This window comes from Nanorana parkeri, unplaced genomic scaffold, assembly GCF_000935625.1.
Source record: "Nanorana parkeri isolate BGI_ZX_2015 unplaced genomic scaffold, ASM93562v1 scaffold608, whole genome shotgun sequence".
Lineage (NCBI taxonomy): Eukaryota > Metazoa > Chordata > Amphibia > Anura > Dicroglossidae > Nanorana > Nanorana parkeri.
In genome coordinates, this window is record NW_017306876.1 from 758,125 (window position 1) to 774,174 (window position 16,050).

The following is a 16,050-nucleotide window of genomic DNA, read 5'->3' on the forward strand; positions in this document are numbered from 1 at the left end:
AGGCATTGGTGTTCAATGGTGTTCTTCCCCCTGAAGGTATTGGTGGTCAGTGGTGTATGAAGGCCCTCCCAAAGGCAGTGGTGGTCAGTGGTAGTTTTTCCCCTCCCTTCCAAAAGAATTGGTGGCCAGTGGTGTTTTCTCCCCTGAAGTCTTTGGTGGTCCGCGATGTTTTAAGACCCCCTACCGAAAAACATTGGTGTCCAGTGGGAGGCAGTGCAGAGCCTGTCCTTCCTATGCTGTGGCATCATTGCTGAAACCGTTGGAGATCACTCCGCCTGGCATTATGTGCATAGGTTTGAAGCAGAGTCCTGAAACAAGTGCTTCAGCACTTGACTCCAAGACAGGCTGGGATGGTTGGGGAGTATGGTATGCGTTGTAACAAGGACACTCCACTGTAGTCTAGGTAAATCAAGTAGAATGCAGTTTATTAAAAGGGCAAACACAAAATAGCTTGAAACAGCAACATAAGACAGTCCTTGTTATGGCTCTGTAGCTTTCCTCAGCTTCAAGACACTCACGCTGCTCACCCCTCGTGAGCCCTCACTCTGCTCTCTTAGCAGTCTGTACCGCAGGTCCTAGGGTCACCGACCTTCCTGACCTCTCCCAGCCACCCCTGGCTGTTCCGTGTGCGTCTAGCATGCACCCGAGGTGGTCTGTGTCCGTGTGCTCCCTGCACACACACAACTCCAACACCCCCTGAGCACTCGGCTGGCTTCCTGATAAGGCTGCTCTCAGCCACCTGATTAGCCCAGGCTGGTCATTGGCAACACCTGGCCCCAGGACTGGAGATCTCATCCCACCCAGAGCTCTACGAAATCTCCAGAGCTCCAGATCCCAGCTGCAAATAGGAAAACCTGGAATAACCTGAAAAGCCAGGTTCTTCCTTATAACCTGCTTTACTTTCTGGACCCTCTCAGCCCCTTTGGCTGAGAGTCCTGGGTGCCAAGGTCGCCATCCTCCACCGTGGCATTTGCTTACACTGCCACAGCGTGTAAAATGAATTGATTGGTATTTACTACCTCTTACAGAGGTCACAGTATTTCCCCCTCCCCCCGACAATGCCCCATCTACCATTTTCTCAAAGGGTCATTATCTATTTCCAGGGCTGAGATACTGGCTCAAAGATGGCACAATCATGTAACTGCTGATTCCTATACAGTTCTTTATTGTGTTGACAAATCGCTGATATAAATCATCCCTGCTGCGGTCTCTTACCTTGTTACTTGCTACAAAGTTAAAACATTGCACGCAGCCTGATCACTGGCGGAGAGGAGACTGAGGAAATGCTTTGTCTTGCCTGCAGCAGACTGATGACCATCTCAGCCTAGTCAAAGTTACTTGAACTGAGTTTAAAGACTGCATTTTAATGATGAAAGTTACAGCATTTTTTAAAAGGTATATTGTTGGAAATATTGTGACATGTCAGGAATCTACTCATGCAGACTTGTACAGTTACTGAAAAGTTAATTTTAAATCTAAACAAATTAAATAAATAAAACGAATGGCCCAATAATAGCAACTATATAAAGCAGCTTTTTCTGCAAAGCTCTGCTTTTTTTATGAAGCAGAATTTTGCATTAAGTACTTCACAGCTAGTATATTAAATGTAAATCACCTGTTTCCATGCACACTCTTCCTCTTCTATGATTACCAGCTGTGACAGTTTTCTACATTTTTCTGTTTATTTGTTGCCTAGACCCTGCAGAATCTGTCCCCATTCTCCTTGATGGATTTCAATCCCAGGAGGTCTTCGTGGGGGATAAAGTAGAGCTGCCATGTGTTGCCTCAGGATATCCAAATTTAGCCTCCCGTTGGATTAAAGATGGCCGCCCAGTTCCATCCGACAGCCGCTGGAGCAAGCGTAGCACAGGACTAAATATGATGGATCTACAGTTGGAAGACAGTGGAACTTATATCTGTGAGATCACTAACAGCTTTGGCTCTGCTGAAGTCACTGGCACCCTGACTGTAATAGGTAAATAACAGTATGCAACTACATATGTACAATCGTCCATTATGTGTTTTGCTTGTATTTATGTCAGATGTGAAGGCAAAATAATAAGTAAATATCACTGTTGTCTGACAGTGTGGGGGATATTTGGTTTATTTATTTCAATAGCACCATCTAGGTGGAGTTTGCATTCATAAATAAAACTCTCACATTGCAAACTGAAGAAAAACATTTTTCCCCGAAGTATAAAAACTCTTGTATACATTGTGTCTCATTCTATCTTTACAATACAAATTCCAGCATATTTCCACTGTCAGGGAGTCACAGGTTCTCTCAATGGCTGTACATGGTGTGGCAGTGCCACGATATAGTTTGTAAACTGTGGCACCCAGGACTCTCAGCCAGAGGGGCTGAGAGGGTCTGGGATGTAAACCATTTTATAAGGAAGATCCTGGGTTTTCAGATTCTTCCGGGTATTACTAATTTGTAGCTGGGATCTGGAGCTCTGGAGATTTCTTAGAGCTCTGGGTGGGATGAAATCTCCAGTCCTGGAGCCAAATGTTGCCAACGACCAGTCTGGACTGATCAGGTGGCTGAGAGCAGCTTCATTAAGATGCCAGACCAGAGCTCAGAGGAGAGGTGGTGTGGTGTGTGCTGGAGGCACACAAGGGCCAAGCCAGGTGGTGTGGTGTGTACTGGAGACACATGAGGGCCAAACCAGGTGCTGTGGTGGAGCCACACTAGGAACAGCCAGGGAGGCTGGAGGATTAGACAGGCTGAGAGAGCCAGGCACACAAGGTGTGTGGAAAGCTGCTGGAAACGTCTAAAGGATATGAAGTACCACTAAGGAGTTATGTTGAGGCAAACATTAAAATCCTAGGACTGGGACACTGTGAGTGAACGGGACAACCTTGAGTCGATGAGACAATATACCCAATTTGCTGAAAATAAGTGAACTTTACTTTGTGTTATATGCTGAAGTTAAGCCTTCATTTGTGTTTATCACCTGCGAGTTGCCTGAAGAGAAAAAATAAAGACTTTTGGTTTATGGAAAAGCCTTGTGCGAGTGCTCTGCGAGCTCCGCAACATTACAGTGGCTATACACTGGACTTGTGTAAACACGTGCATTTGTACAGGCGCACAACCTCTAACACAGTCTGTAGAAGAACCATAACTATTTTAAATGCCTCTGATGTAGATTATCCATTTCTCCTGGCATATCATGTTCTATTTTACACTAGTTATTGCCATTGTTTTTCCTATTCATTTTTTCCTCAAGCATTGTCCTTTTGGACACTGGTTTGCTTTTTATAACCTTAACCCTGAATTGCTCTTGAAAACCTACAGTTAAGTAAAGCTTAGTGATCAGTGTTTGATTAATTCAATGAAGTATCACATGCAAAGTGCATAATTTCAAAGAGCACTATAATTATACCAGAAGTGAACAAGCCAAGAGCCCAGATTATGCCTTCCTGTAAATACGTTTATCTGTGCAGACTTACTTATTCTAGTCATCATTTACAATGTTCAAACTCACTTTCATTACCATTTTCTTCTTATCCTCGAATACTTTAAAACACATCCTCTCAACGAACCTTCTATATTGAACCACTACCAACAATGTTCAGCCTTTTTTTCCCCTAGGACCTCCTGGCAAAGCACTTTGTCCCCATGCCAATGAGGACAAGGGCCTCTTCCCCACAACCCTGGCCCGTGGTTGTGGGGGTCTGCAGGCAGGGGAGCTCATCTTTCATAAAGGGGGTACCCAGATGCCACCGCCCCCCTCTTGTGAATGAGTAAGGAGTAGTTGTTACCCCTACTTATTTACCAAAGAGTTAAGTAAAAAGTAAATAACCACACAACACCTTAGAAAAAATCCTTTAATTGAACAAATTTTCAGACCGTGGCAGTGCGAATGGGATTTGGGCTTTGTTAATTGAACAAAAAACACAGACAGTTTTTGATCATTTCTTTATTGTTGAAAAAAAACACCATAAAAATCATCCTACGATGTCATCGATGGTCAATCATGTCGTCCAGCGATGTAATCCAGCGTCAGTCACAATGAACGATGCCCGCCAACTCACCGAAATAAAAAAAAGTCCCGATGCCCGCACACCTGTCCTCTCCCGACGGACTCCCGGAACTAAATGACAGATATGACGGCTCCGCTCACTAATGTAAACAGATCGGTGAAGCTAGTTGTGACATCATGACTCCCTCGGCCCATTTGTTTTCATTACATGCCAGCTCACTGTTCTGAAATGGGATGTAAACAAATAGGTGGGGCAGGTCATGACATCATGACTTTGTCCGCCCATCTGTTTACATTAGAGAGTGGAGTTGTCAAATCTGTAATTTAGCGGTGGGAGATCCACAGGGGAGGACGGGTGTGTGGGCGTCGGAACTTTTTTGATTTCGGCAAACCGGCGGGCGTCGTTCATAGTGATTGACACTGTTTTACATCGCTGGACGATGTGATTGAAGTTGGATTACAGTGTAGGATTTTTTCTAATGTGTTGTGTGGTTATTTACCCCAAATGCGGATCAGATCTGGGGGTTTAAACGTTCAGGGCCGTTTCAGTGTGTTCCAGGACGTTTGCATGCATTTTGGTGCGTTGCAGAGCAGAAAAAATAGGGCATGCTGCAGTTTCTCATGTTCTGGAACTAACACTCTGGTGTGAACATTGGAATACATTGGATGCATTTTTGATGCGTTCTGTAACTCTGCATTTGCTCCGCACTTGGTGTGAACAAGCCCTTAATCTTTGGTGAATGAGTAGGGGTAACAACTACCCCTTACTCATTCACAAGGTGGGGGACGGCATCTTAGTGCCCCCTTTGTGAAAGGGGGTACCCAGATAAGCCCCCCTGCCCGCATTGTATGGTGCAGGTAGTGGGGGTGCTTGCGCGTTCCCCCCTTTCCTGCTCTGCCAGGTCAGTGCTCGGATTAAGGGTCTGGTATGGAATATTAGGGGGACCACACTTTTGTTTTGTTTTTTGGGCATTGGGGTCCGCCTTAAAATTTCCTAAAGGGTCTGGTATTCATTTGTAGGGGAACCCCACGCATTTCTTTTTTTTTACATCGGGGGTCCCTCCTAACATTTCTACCAGGCCTAAAGGGTCTGGTATGATTTGGGAGGGGGGCCCATACCAATTTTTTTTATTCTATTTTTTTTACAATTTGCGGGGAGCCGGTTGCTTTGGTGGACCACTCTCCCCGCTCCAGCTGTGTCTTTGGCTGTACCGAACCAAAGCATATGCGTTTCGGTCAGCTGTGTGCTTCGGCTGCCTTTGGGTGCTGTACAGGCTATTGTGAATAGCGCATACAGCAGCCCTTCAGCTGAACTGAAGGATTCCTGCAGCCAAAGCGAGCCGAAGGATTAGACGGACATTCAGCTACATCCTTCGGCTTTTTAGTGATTAACCCCCTGTATCTTCTACACTTAGAAAGTCAATTCAGCGACGATTTTTATCCTAAACCTAGCCACCCTCTTAGACTTTGTCAGCCTTTTCAATCCATTTCTAAGCTAATATACAGTATATTATCCACTACATCTCCTAACACCAACATATTCCTATGCAATCATGTGTATATAAATACAACCAAGGTGACTATACATCAAACAACATGCACATCAAAAAACAAAAAGGGAAATTCTATTCACAACCCCAGTGTATAAAAGTTTATATACTGTATATCTTAATTAAAAAAATCAGTCCAACTAGAAATAGCCACAAATAATCTGGAATCACCACTGAGTGAAAACCCCATGGAGTGCAGCTCACCTTCCGCTCAGACCTGAACAATAGGTCTGAACAACAATGTTTCCCCCTTTGTTGTAGAGCCGGGCGGGGATCTACCCTTAAAAAAACAGCCATCCGGGAGCTTCCTGGATGTAACAGGTCGTGTATATACAGCCTGTTAGCCCCGCCCAATCGCACACGCCGCGCGGCATACGCGAGCCCGAAACGACCGAGATTTAAAAACAGTCAGTGATGCCTGTTAACATACAAGCTATTTGCCGGCTATAGAGCCCGGGACCAGCATAGTGCCTCTGTAACAGGGGATCAGAGGGAGATCGGTACACGACCTCCCTCCAGTCCCCTTTCCGCTGTCAGAATGTGGAATTGATGTGTATTACATCATGTGTATTACATCACTTCTGCATTCTTGTGTCACTCTCCAGCTTCAGACGCTGGAGAGAAGCTGATTCGCTTCTTTGGGGGGTCTTAGGTGACATTGGGGTCTTGGAGACCCCTGATGTCTCTATAAAGAGGACCTGTCACATCCTCTTTGCTATCACATAAGGGTTGCTTCTTAGCAATAAAGTTAAGTGAAAAAAAAATTAGGGTTCCCCAAAACATTTTAAAGTTACACATGAAAAAGAATTAAAAAAACAGAAATTATTTTTTAAAGTCCCCACCCATGCATGCACGTGTGCAAACGTGCGAAAGCGACGATTGCGCCCATCACGCTGCACATGTTACATATCGCCGCGAACGTCGCAGTGAGAGCAATAATTCTAGGGCCATCAATCACTGATAAGACTAAACTGATGAGTGGTAAAAGCTTTTAAAGCGTCGTCTACGGTCAATTTTGGGTATGGTAGTTTTTTTGAGATTTCGTGGGTGCGCGCAATTTTAAAGCTTGATATGTTTGGTGTCTATTTATCTGACGTGACCCCATCTTTTATATTTTTTTAAAAAATTGGGTAATAATAATTGTATTATAAAATAATGTAAAAAATTCTCAGCAATTTTTCCTTAATATAGTAAAAAATAAAACCCCCCAGTGATGATTAAATACCACCAAAAGAAAGCTCTATGTGTCACCACAAAATAGTATAACATTTATTTCAGTACAGCGTTGCATGATGGAATAAATGTCAGTCAAAGTACCGCAGCGCGGAATACTGAAAAATGGCCTGGCCAGGAAGGGGGTCTAAACACCTGGTCAGCAAGTGGTTAATGGAGTCTACTGGTTATAATTCCTCTATCTGACCACACATGTGTTACCAGGAAGCCAGATGCCCTATGAACTCAAAAAAAGAAGTACAGGCCGTAGTGTACACCATAGAAAAACACATAACATCTTTATTTAGAATTCCATAAAACATAAAACCATAACCATACAACTGCACCACAGAAAACTGCTGTGATATCTGGTTTTTCTAGGTATATATTGTGTGGATAAAGATCCATTCCTAGAATTACAGAGGAAGCAATAGTAAACAGGGGATTGGGAGATGTATATAGAAGAGAATAATAAGTGTAAGAGGGGAGTGGAAATACAGAAAAGAAAATTAAAATTAAAAAAAGGAAGGGTGGTGCTAACAAGGTCCCAAGTATAGCAATGGTGTATGTTTTGGTGTCCCATGAGGAACTGACATTTTTACCTCAGAGGTATAAGAAGGTTGCCTGGAGAGCTTTATTCCCAGCAGAACATTTCTTTTATCTGATACACGGAAATATGTGTACAATCATTTTACACATTTGAAGAATCCTTCCTATGCCAAGGTCTGGAAAGTAGTGTGTGAACGAAGGAGAGAAAATTGCATAGCATTTATTTTAACTACATGATCCTGGATCATCAACAATCACTGTGTCACCCATCTCTTTTTTGTAGGTATGCAGTATTATACCCCCAAATAGGCACATTTAAAGGGTTTGTTACCCAAATGTTTGCCATTGTCCCAATTGCAGATAAGATAGGCATATATACCAAGTCTCAAGGGTGGAGGGGTGAAATACATGTATGTCTGCAGGGCAGCGATACCATCTGAAAAATATTTTATAGTTGTATTTCTGTGATTTGGATCCCCAAATCAGTGCCTTGTCCCAATCAGACTCCTCCAGTGTAATACCCAGCTCGGTCTCCTATTTCTTGTGAAGTATTTATTGTATTCAGTGTCTTCCTATCCTGGTGACACTTCTTCCTCTCATTTTGGTTTGAGTTGAACTGTTCTGGTATTCAGGCAGCTGTGGGTGCTGCAGCTGCCTGAATACAATAGCTGGCAGCGAAGATTCTTCCATCCATGCTGCTTAGCTTGGATGGAGGAATCTATTGATTTGTTCTCTTCCAGCCTGTGGGTTGAGCAAGAAAAATTTTGTGTGCATGGCTAGCTTTATGCTTTCCGTCCAATTATGGTACAAGCATACTTGCATGTGCCGGGCTTCATTCTATATTTCAGCAAGTAGAGGGTGGAGCACCTGCTTAGGAACACATAGCCTTGCCAACAGAGCCAGCCAGACGGAGAGGAGGCCTTACAATACTTTCAGTTACAGAACTCTCTTAGATCTTTTTTTTTTAGGTTTAGCTTGTGTCTTACCCAATATATATAAGAGGAGTGGAGTTTACAAGAAAACCCAGAGACAAAGAAAAGCTAGCAATATGAATAGAGGAGTGAATTTTGAGTGGGTAGGCTATGGCCTGATTGTTTTTGTACCATTTAAGGTCAGTTGAAGTGTGCAAAATTATATTTATTATAGCATATTTCTTATGGCTAGCCATGCCTTATTTCCCACGAAAGACTGGAGATCAGGGTGTTGCTTTTTATCATTCAGCTTCTTGTAACAAGATAAAGATCTTTGATGTGTCTACCAGATGTCTTTCCATACTGATTGTAGACGAATATGTATCATATTGACAGCTGGAACATCACTGAGTACGGATTTAGGGATTGAGTCCATACACAAGTAAAACTCTAGTCTACAGTAGATATTTTTGAAAATGTCTTTCTTCTCAACCAAAACTCTTTCAATCTGCTAGGTACTGTAACATTTTCTTTACAATGCTGAAGGTACTGATCTGGTGTTTGACCTCTCCAATTATCAGGACAAGGATTAGATATAGTCAAAGTCTGCTCATTATGCTAATGGTCCAACAAAAATGTATAGAGGAGGGACTAAGTGCCATACTACCCAGAAATTTTGAAGCGTTACTTGTCTGAACAGTCTGGCACTCAGTTGTGACAGAAAGATTTGGGAGACTGAGACTATAAGCGCCTCTTGGTGCCTGCACTTTAGTTTGACCGCTTCCTCCCAATGACAGGGTCTCTTTAAGCAAGTTGCACATATTTTTCACATGCATGACTTCACCAGCTACCTTGTGCAGAGGTTCCCCAATAGTCCATGTTTTGTAGATCCTATGATATATGTGGATATTTAAAACAGCAGCTAATGTTCCTTTTTTGTCTCACGTTACCACTTTTTTTGACCATTAAGTTCTTCCCTTACAGAACCCCTTCGTGTTACTCTGACACCCAAGAAGCTCAAGACTGGCATTGGCAGTACTGTCATCTTGTCCTGCTCTATCAGCGGATCCCCTGGTTACCATGTCAAGTGGTACAGAAATACAGAGCCTGTTGAGGCAGATGAGTTCATTTCTATACGAGGAACAGATAATGAAACACTTGTTATTAGCAGTGCTCAGAAAATCCACTCTGGAGCCTATCAGTGCTTTGGAAGCCGTAAAACACAAATTGTCCAGGACTTTGCAATTGTAGTTCTAGAAGGTAAGATTGCGATATGTTCCATAACTCAAAAAGTAAAAAATATGCCAATGAATGTCAAAAATAGATAATAGGGGATATGTTTACAATACAATACCATTTTTGGAATGTGCATTTTAGCTTCTAGCAAGGCTTGGAACCCTTGGGTCATTACTGGTGACCTGAATGCTATTACTGACACACTTGCACAGAATTACTCCAGTATAATTTTCTGGGTTTTGCAGGGTGTAATGTTGTGATGGGAAATTTATCTCTGAGTAAATACCCACTCACTAAATTGTTAAATTACTTATTTAATTACCTCTCCTGAGTCACAAAAATTTATATTCTTATCCAGTCAGTAAAAATCAGAATTATTTGCTGTGTTTTCCCATTTTGGGGCCTAAGAGTGAATAGATAACAATTTTTAACCTCTTTCTCAACTATTCTTGCAACCCTGTCTTTTGGAAGAAAGTTAATGTAAAACATTTGTCAGCAAGGGGGTGATCTGGTACCTTCTAATTAGAACATCCCTGTATAGTTTAGGTAATAAACTATTATATGAAAATCTGTGGGTGGGTGTCCTCACGGTTTTTAGAATTCGAGGAGATACACAACCTGGGGAGATTCATGACTTTTAGAATGGGCGGAATTCATGACTTTAGGGATTGGGGGTTTTATGACTTTTAGGATTGGGGAGATTCATCACTTTTAGGATGGGAGGGATTTATGATTTTAAGGATTGGGAGCTTTATGACTTTTAAGATTGGAAAGATTCATTACTTCAAGGACTAGGGGTTTAATTTTTTGGTAGGTAAAGAATAAAATTCATATGATATTACTGTTTTCTTTTCCGTGCAGATGGCACACCTCGTATCCTCTCATCATTCAGTGAAAAAGTAATGAATCCAGGAGAACCATTCTCACTTATGTGCTCTGCCAAGGGAGCTCCTCCCCCTACCATGAGTTGGACTCTTGATGATGAACCCATACAGCGGGATTCAGGGCACCGTTCAAATCAGTACACTGCCTCAGATGGCAGCACTATCAGTTACATGAATGTGAGCAGTCCGCAGATCATAGACGGGGGTGTGTACAGATGTTTGGCACGCAACTCAGTGGGGAGTGCAGAATACCAAGCTCGAATAAACGTAAGAGGTGCCTGTCCTACTTCTACATATCAGAATAGGGTCTGTGAAATCTCTTTGGGATTGTTACCAGGGCACCCCTTTTTCCTCTCACCTCTCTATCACAGCTCATTATTTCCTCTCTATTATGTCACAACTGACTTCTTAATTTTCATCTGTCTGTTATATATTCTGCTCCTCAAATTTGTTACATTGTCTCATTATCTGTATAAGTTCAACACTTGTGTTGTAATGCATCTCCTCTATTATACAAATCACTTAGGGCCCGTTCACTACCATGCAGCCACTGGTATGGACTGTGAGAAAGTGGTGCAACACACTGTGGTGAAAAGAAGTACTGCATGTCGTACTTTTTTCAGTGCATACCACTGCAACACAAATTGCCTTGTCCATGCTTTTGGACTGCGTAGCTCAACTCATCTGGTGTGAACAAACCTTAAAGAGGATCTCTTTTTAAACATTCTGTAGACAAGAATCACTAAGTAATCTTCTTAGGTAGGACTTTATCAAGTATTATCCTTTCTCTGCAAGGATGATTCATAGAAGATTACTCTTATTCTGGTCTGTAGGGAGACGAATGTTTAAGGACAGTCCTGCTTTTGATTGGAACTCCTAGCATTTACCAAATGGTTTTCCTGTCCAGCACATTTCAAAAGCAGAACGAAGTAACTAAGACTCTTTTTAGAAACCCTTTAATGTCATTCTTGGTACCAGTGGATTAGCACAGAGCAAATTGGATACTTGTATTTTTAAGGGATCAAAATCCACAACCAGCAACCACAAACTGTATATTTCAGTTTAGTTGTGGGGAAAAAAATATGGGTGTGTAAGAGACCACATACACATAAGTATGTACTAGATTATAATATAAAATGTAGCACGGCTTATGAAAGGCAGAAGTTTTCTTACAAGATCTACATTAATTTTCAGGGTAGAAATCATAAACTTACAGAGAAGTGGTTGTGGATATAGTATCTGAACTTTACTAAAGCATTTTAACATGGTAACTAACAAAAGGATAATTTGTCAATTAAGTTTTGTAGCTTAAGAAGATTCCATTTGTAAAATGACAGAAAAAACAGCTCTCAGAGAGTTGTGATTAATTATATGTACTGTGAAAGTTCTAAGGTTGTAAGAAGTATATCCCAGAGTTTGGCATTAAAGGTTCAATTTCTTTATTTGTAGATGACACAAAGTAATTGTATATAGGGGAATTCAGTCTTTGCAAGACACTTCTGACTTACAAGTTGACTTAGATGCATTGGTTGATTGGGCAGCTAAATGGGAAATGAGGTTTGATGTGGATAAAAGTAGTTAAGCAACTGGGGGCTAAAAAAAATGCATCTATCATTAATCTGGGGGGAGTAAAGCTGGGTAAATCAGCAATAGAGAACCATCTGTGTGTCCTGGTAGATCAAAGATGTAATAAAAGTATACAATGCCAATTGCCAAGTTCTAAAGTTAGCAGGATAAATTCTTATAGTGCAAAAATCATCCGATTACCAATTAACAAAACTAGCAAAAGTTCAAAAAATGGCAAATAAATGAATTAGGGGCATGGATGACCTCAGGTATAAGGAAAGCAGCCCTAGATGAAGTCACCCTTTTAAAAAGGTAATTAAGGGGCAAAATTATCACCCGTTATGATATAAAAAAACGGCCCATATAGAAACTTTTGTAGAACGTTGTTGACTTTAATGCAACCACAAAAGAAATGCACAATTTACAAGTGTCCCATTGCACTCCAGACCGCAATCCCTTAGTTATATGATAGAAGAACACCAAGTCCCATGCATCAATCCGTCCTTTTATTGATGTCACATGCCAATGGCATAACAAGCATAAAGCAATGTTTCGGAACCTAACATGGCCCCTTCATCAGGCAACTTTGCTTTTTGTCTGATGAAGGAACCATGTTAGGTTTCCGAAATGTTGCTTTATGCTTGTGGTGCCATGTGTATCTGACGTCAATAAAAGGACAAATTGATGCATTGAACCTTGGTGTATGGGCGATTACTTCTCTACATAAAAGAAATGCAAACACTCTTCTTGACTGAAGGAGATATTTCTACCCTCCACACACAAGAAGGGTTATTTTACTGAGAGAGCTATGGAAATATAGTATAGTTCTCTTTAGGAACTCACTCTAGCTGACTCAGTTGATTGCATAAAAAGAACTAGAAGTGTTTCTAAAACCAAGAAATATCAATAACTACTAATATTCATCATAGAATAGAAATAAAGGAAATTTCCTTTGGGGATTATTGTTGAACTATAACCCCTATTCCCCTTTACACCTTTGAGGTGCACTTTGTTGAACTGTGGGCTCACCTTTATACCATAGTGCACCTAATACCAGACCTGACCTTTCTTGACAATGCAGCGAATCACACAACCTTGGACTGTGGTGTGCTGCAATGCAGATCCATTATCTCAATGCATTAGATAGGTATGAAGCAAGCCTTAGAGCAAATTGGAACACAATTTATAAGGCATGTTTGCTTTCCTTTTACAATATGTGTGAATTTTCTTTTAAATTCAATGGACATGTCTTTTTTCAAGTTATGCACAGCAAATGTGTTGGGAAAGCACAGTTGAGGATCTTCAAACAATGGAAATCTATGTATAGGTCAACACAAAGCTTATACCCAACAAAGGTGTAATTACAGAAAATCTTTAAAAACAAAGACATATTTAAGGATGTTTACCTTTTTTGACCCTTGTGCTTACAAGCATAATCATTTGCATTTTTTGAATACATTTGTAATAAATAAATGTATATGCAACTGACAATCATGTTAAACAGGTACTCATATTATAACTGCATAGAGGCATGTGTTATACTTTTGCAGTGCTATTTCTTATGGTTAGAGGGGGTATTTGCAAAACAAGCTGCATTCTAATCTGAACCCCTGAAGGAATTGCACACTGTCCAGTTCCGCACTCCACCCTCCCCTCCCCCCTCAGCGGTGTATTAAGGTTTTCGTGCTGCCCTAGGAAGACGAAACTCACCACTCCCCCCCCCCATCTAAATTTGTCCCATGCCTTCCTGTTGAAGTCATTTTGAGTAATCTGTCAGTCGCTGGATACAGCTTCAGAGAGGTTGCACTATTAGCGTTGCAGGAAAGCCTAGGGTCTCAGGTGGGCTGGAAAGGATCTCTGGTGGGCTCAGGCTGAAACTGCCAAAGACCCTGCACAACCCACCATAGACCTTGCACAGCCCACCATAGACCCTGCAGAGAGACTCTCAGGTGGGCTGTGCAGGATCTATGGGATGCGCTTGGTCCCTTTCCCTGCACACGTACTGCTCCTCATACCTGCAGCTCCCAGCCTGCTTCCAGGACATGCCGCTTCTTCCTCCTGCCTACCTCAGATCAAAGTCCAAATGGTGCATTTTCAACTTCTGCATTGATTTTCTCCAGCCCAAAAGTATTTTCTAAATTGTCTGTTTGCTGGGATGCTGGGCTCATATTTGTTAGCTCTTCCAGTGGGGGAAGGTAGTTGGCTTTGATAGCTGTGTTTTATTCTATTGTGCAGGCCTGAATAGTGGATGCAAGGGTGACCTATGGATTGCACCGTCAGCGTTGTCTCCCTATACAAGTCCAGGAGAGTTTCTGGCACGATCCATATGTATATTTTACTATACAATATGTTCACATATCACACCTGCCAACTTTCTGAGATTAGAAAGAGGGGTACCTTCCAGCACAATGTATATAGGCAATAGACACCCATCCCCCCAGTTTTGTGGCCCATTAAGAAATATGCCAAGAATGATGGGTTAAAACCAGAATTGTTTTGGTTCACCATTACTTTTCCTTTATACTGGCTTTTCAAAATAGCAAACAAGATAATTAGAAGATAAGATAAAGGTTTTAGAGCAGAATAACACTTTTAGTAGTTGAATTGAACCTGTTCATATATATCTGTATATCAGACCAAAAAGAGGGACAGCTGAGTAGGAGACAGAAGGATTTGGTTTCAAATGAGGGATAGTTTTTTGCTCATACACACGCAGTAAGCACATGCATGCTAGGCAATATGCAGATGCAACACTTTCAGGTATTTATTACCTCTCCCAGAGATCACAGTGCTCCCCTTACAATGCGTTCATGTGTTCTCTCCAGAAGGGTGCAGCCATCTTTGTTAACACAGAACTTTGGCCAAAAATGTCTTTAACCATTGCAGTGGGACTACCCCGACACTGCAAGAGTTAGGTGCTCGTTTTTGCCTCGGGTCAAAAATAAAAAAGTTATACCCACCCAATCTTACTTGCCAGCTTGTTCTTAGACTGGTCCTTGGAGCCTCTCTCTCCCTCAAGAGGCAGGCTTCAGGGACCGGAGTGGCAGCCAGCCAGCTCCCTATTGCTGCCTATTACCTTGTGACTTGCTATATCACTATAAATTATACTGTTGTGCTTTGTGATGTGTCACAATATTTATGCCTACAAACATATAAAGTTACCGAAAGAACCAGTTTAATTTATGTTCACTATGCCTTTTTCAGTGCCAGGCTAGGCATTATTTAGACTTGTAGGTACAAGTAAAGGCTTGCATTGATCTATAAAACATCTCCAGTCCTGGGAGAAATAAACTCTGCCTTATTTCTGCTTGTCCTCGCTCTCATTTCTTTAGCCTTGTTTAGTGACCCTTATTAATGATGATGTTTGCTATGGCATTAATTAAATATTATAAGATGCAGCATTTGTGTGGCGATAGAAACAAAGACTATTGTTTATTGGACACTTAACATGTTATAGTATTTACAACAATCTCTTTTAAAGGCAATTTTTCTGCTTCCTCTGCTGATTGTGTAATCACTTTCCAGCAATGATCAGGTTAAACTCCATACGGTTTTTCTACAAGCCCTAGGTACACTAACCCGTTGTTGTCAAATACAGTTGTAACCTCATTCAGAGAAGCACCCATTTAACAATACATGGAAACTAGAACACCTACAGCCTAGTGATTATTATCAGAAATCTGTTTCAGTGCCAGTTTGTTGTGTGTATGTGCTGGAGCTTTGAAATGATGCCAGTAAAATTCATTGTTTGATAAATATTCATAACAACCTTTTGTTTCTAGTGGATGTTTGCTTGCTACCAGAGCGGAAAATGCTGCTTTTATACTGGCCATACACAGTAAGATTTTGATTGGACAGTTAAACATAATGTACCAAAAATCATGTATTACGTATGACAGTCGAAAGGGAATATAAGGCATTTTGTATATATATTTTTTTCTTATTTCAAATACATTTAAAAGCGTTTTCGCCTTATGTCGATTTAAGCATGAAATACTGCATATGAACAGTTCTTACATTTACAACCAGCAGGTGGAGCTCTAGGCTTCTTTTCACATGTTTAACATACTAAACTGAACTTAGCTTGGAAATCCCATTGTTTTAGGACCAGTGTCAACGGGCTTTGGGTATCAGTTTGAGATGCTTCTGAGACCAA

The 16,050-nt window shown here is 41.4% G+C and overlaps 1 protein-coding gene across 2 annotated transcripts in view; it reads left to right on the forward strand.

The window, feature by feature from the left end:
* DSCAML1 (DS cell adhesion molecule like 1) overlaps window positions 1–16,050 on the forward strand; it is a 262,572-nt gene that overhangs the window by 186,229 nt on the left and 60,293 nt on the right. For both annotated transcript variants that reach the window (XM_018562869.1, XM_018562871.1), the window contains exons 5-7: window positions 1,697–1,975; window positions 9,193–9,468; window positions 10,306–10,602. In XM_018562869.1, the coding sequence (XP_018418371.1) occupies window positions 1,697–1,975; window positions 9,193–9,468; window positions 10,306–10,602 (852 nt within the window). The remainder of the gene's footprint in view (window positions 1–1,696; window positions 1,976–9,192; window positions 9,469–10,305; window positions 10,603–16,050) is intronic.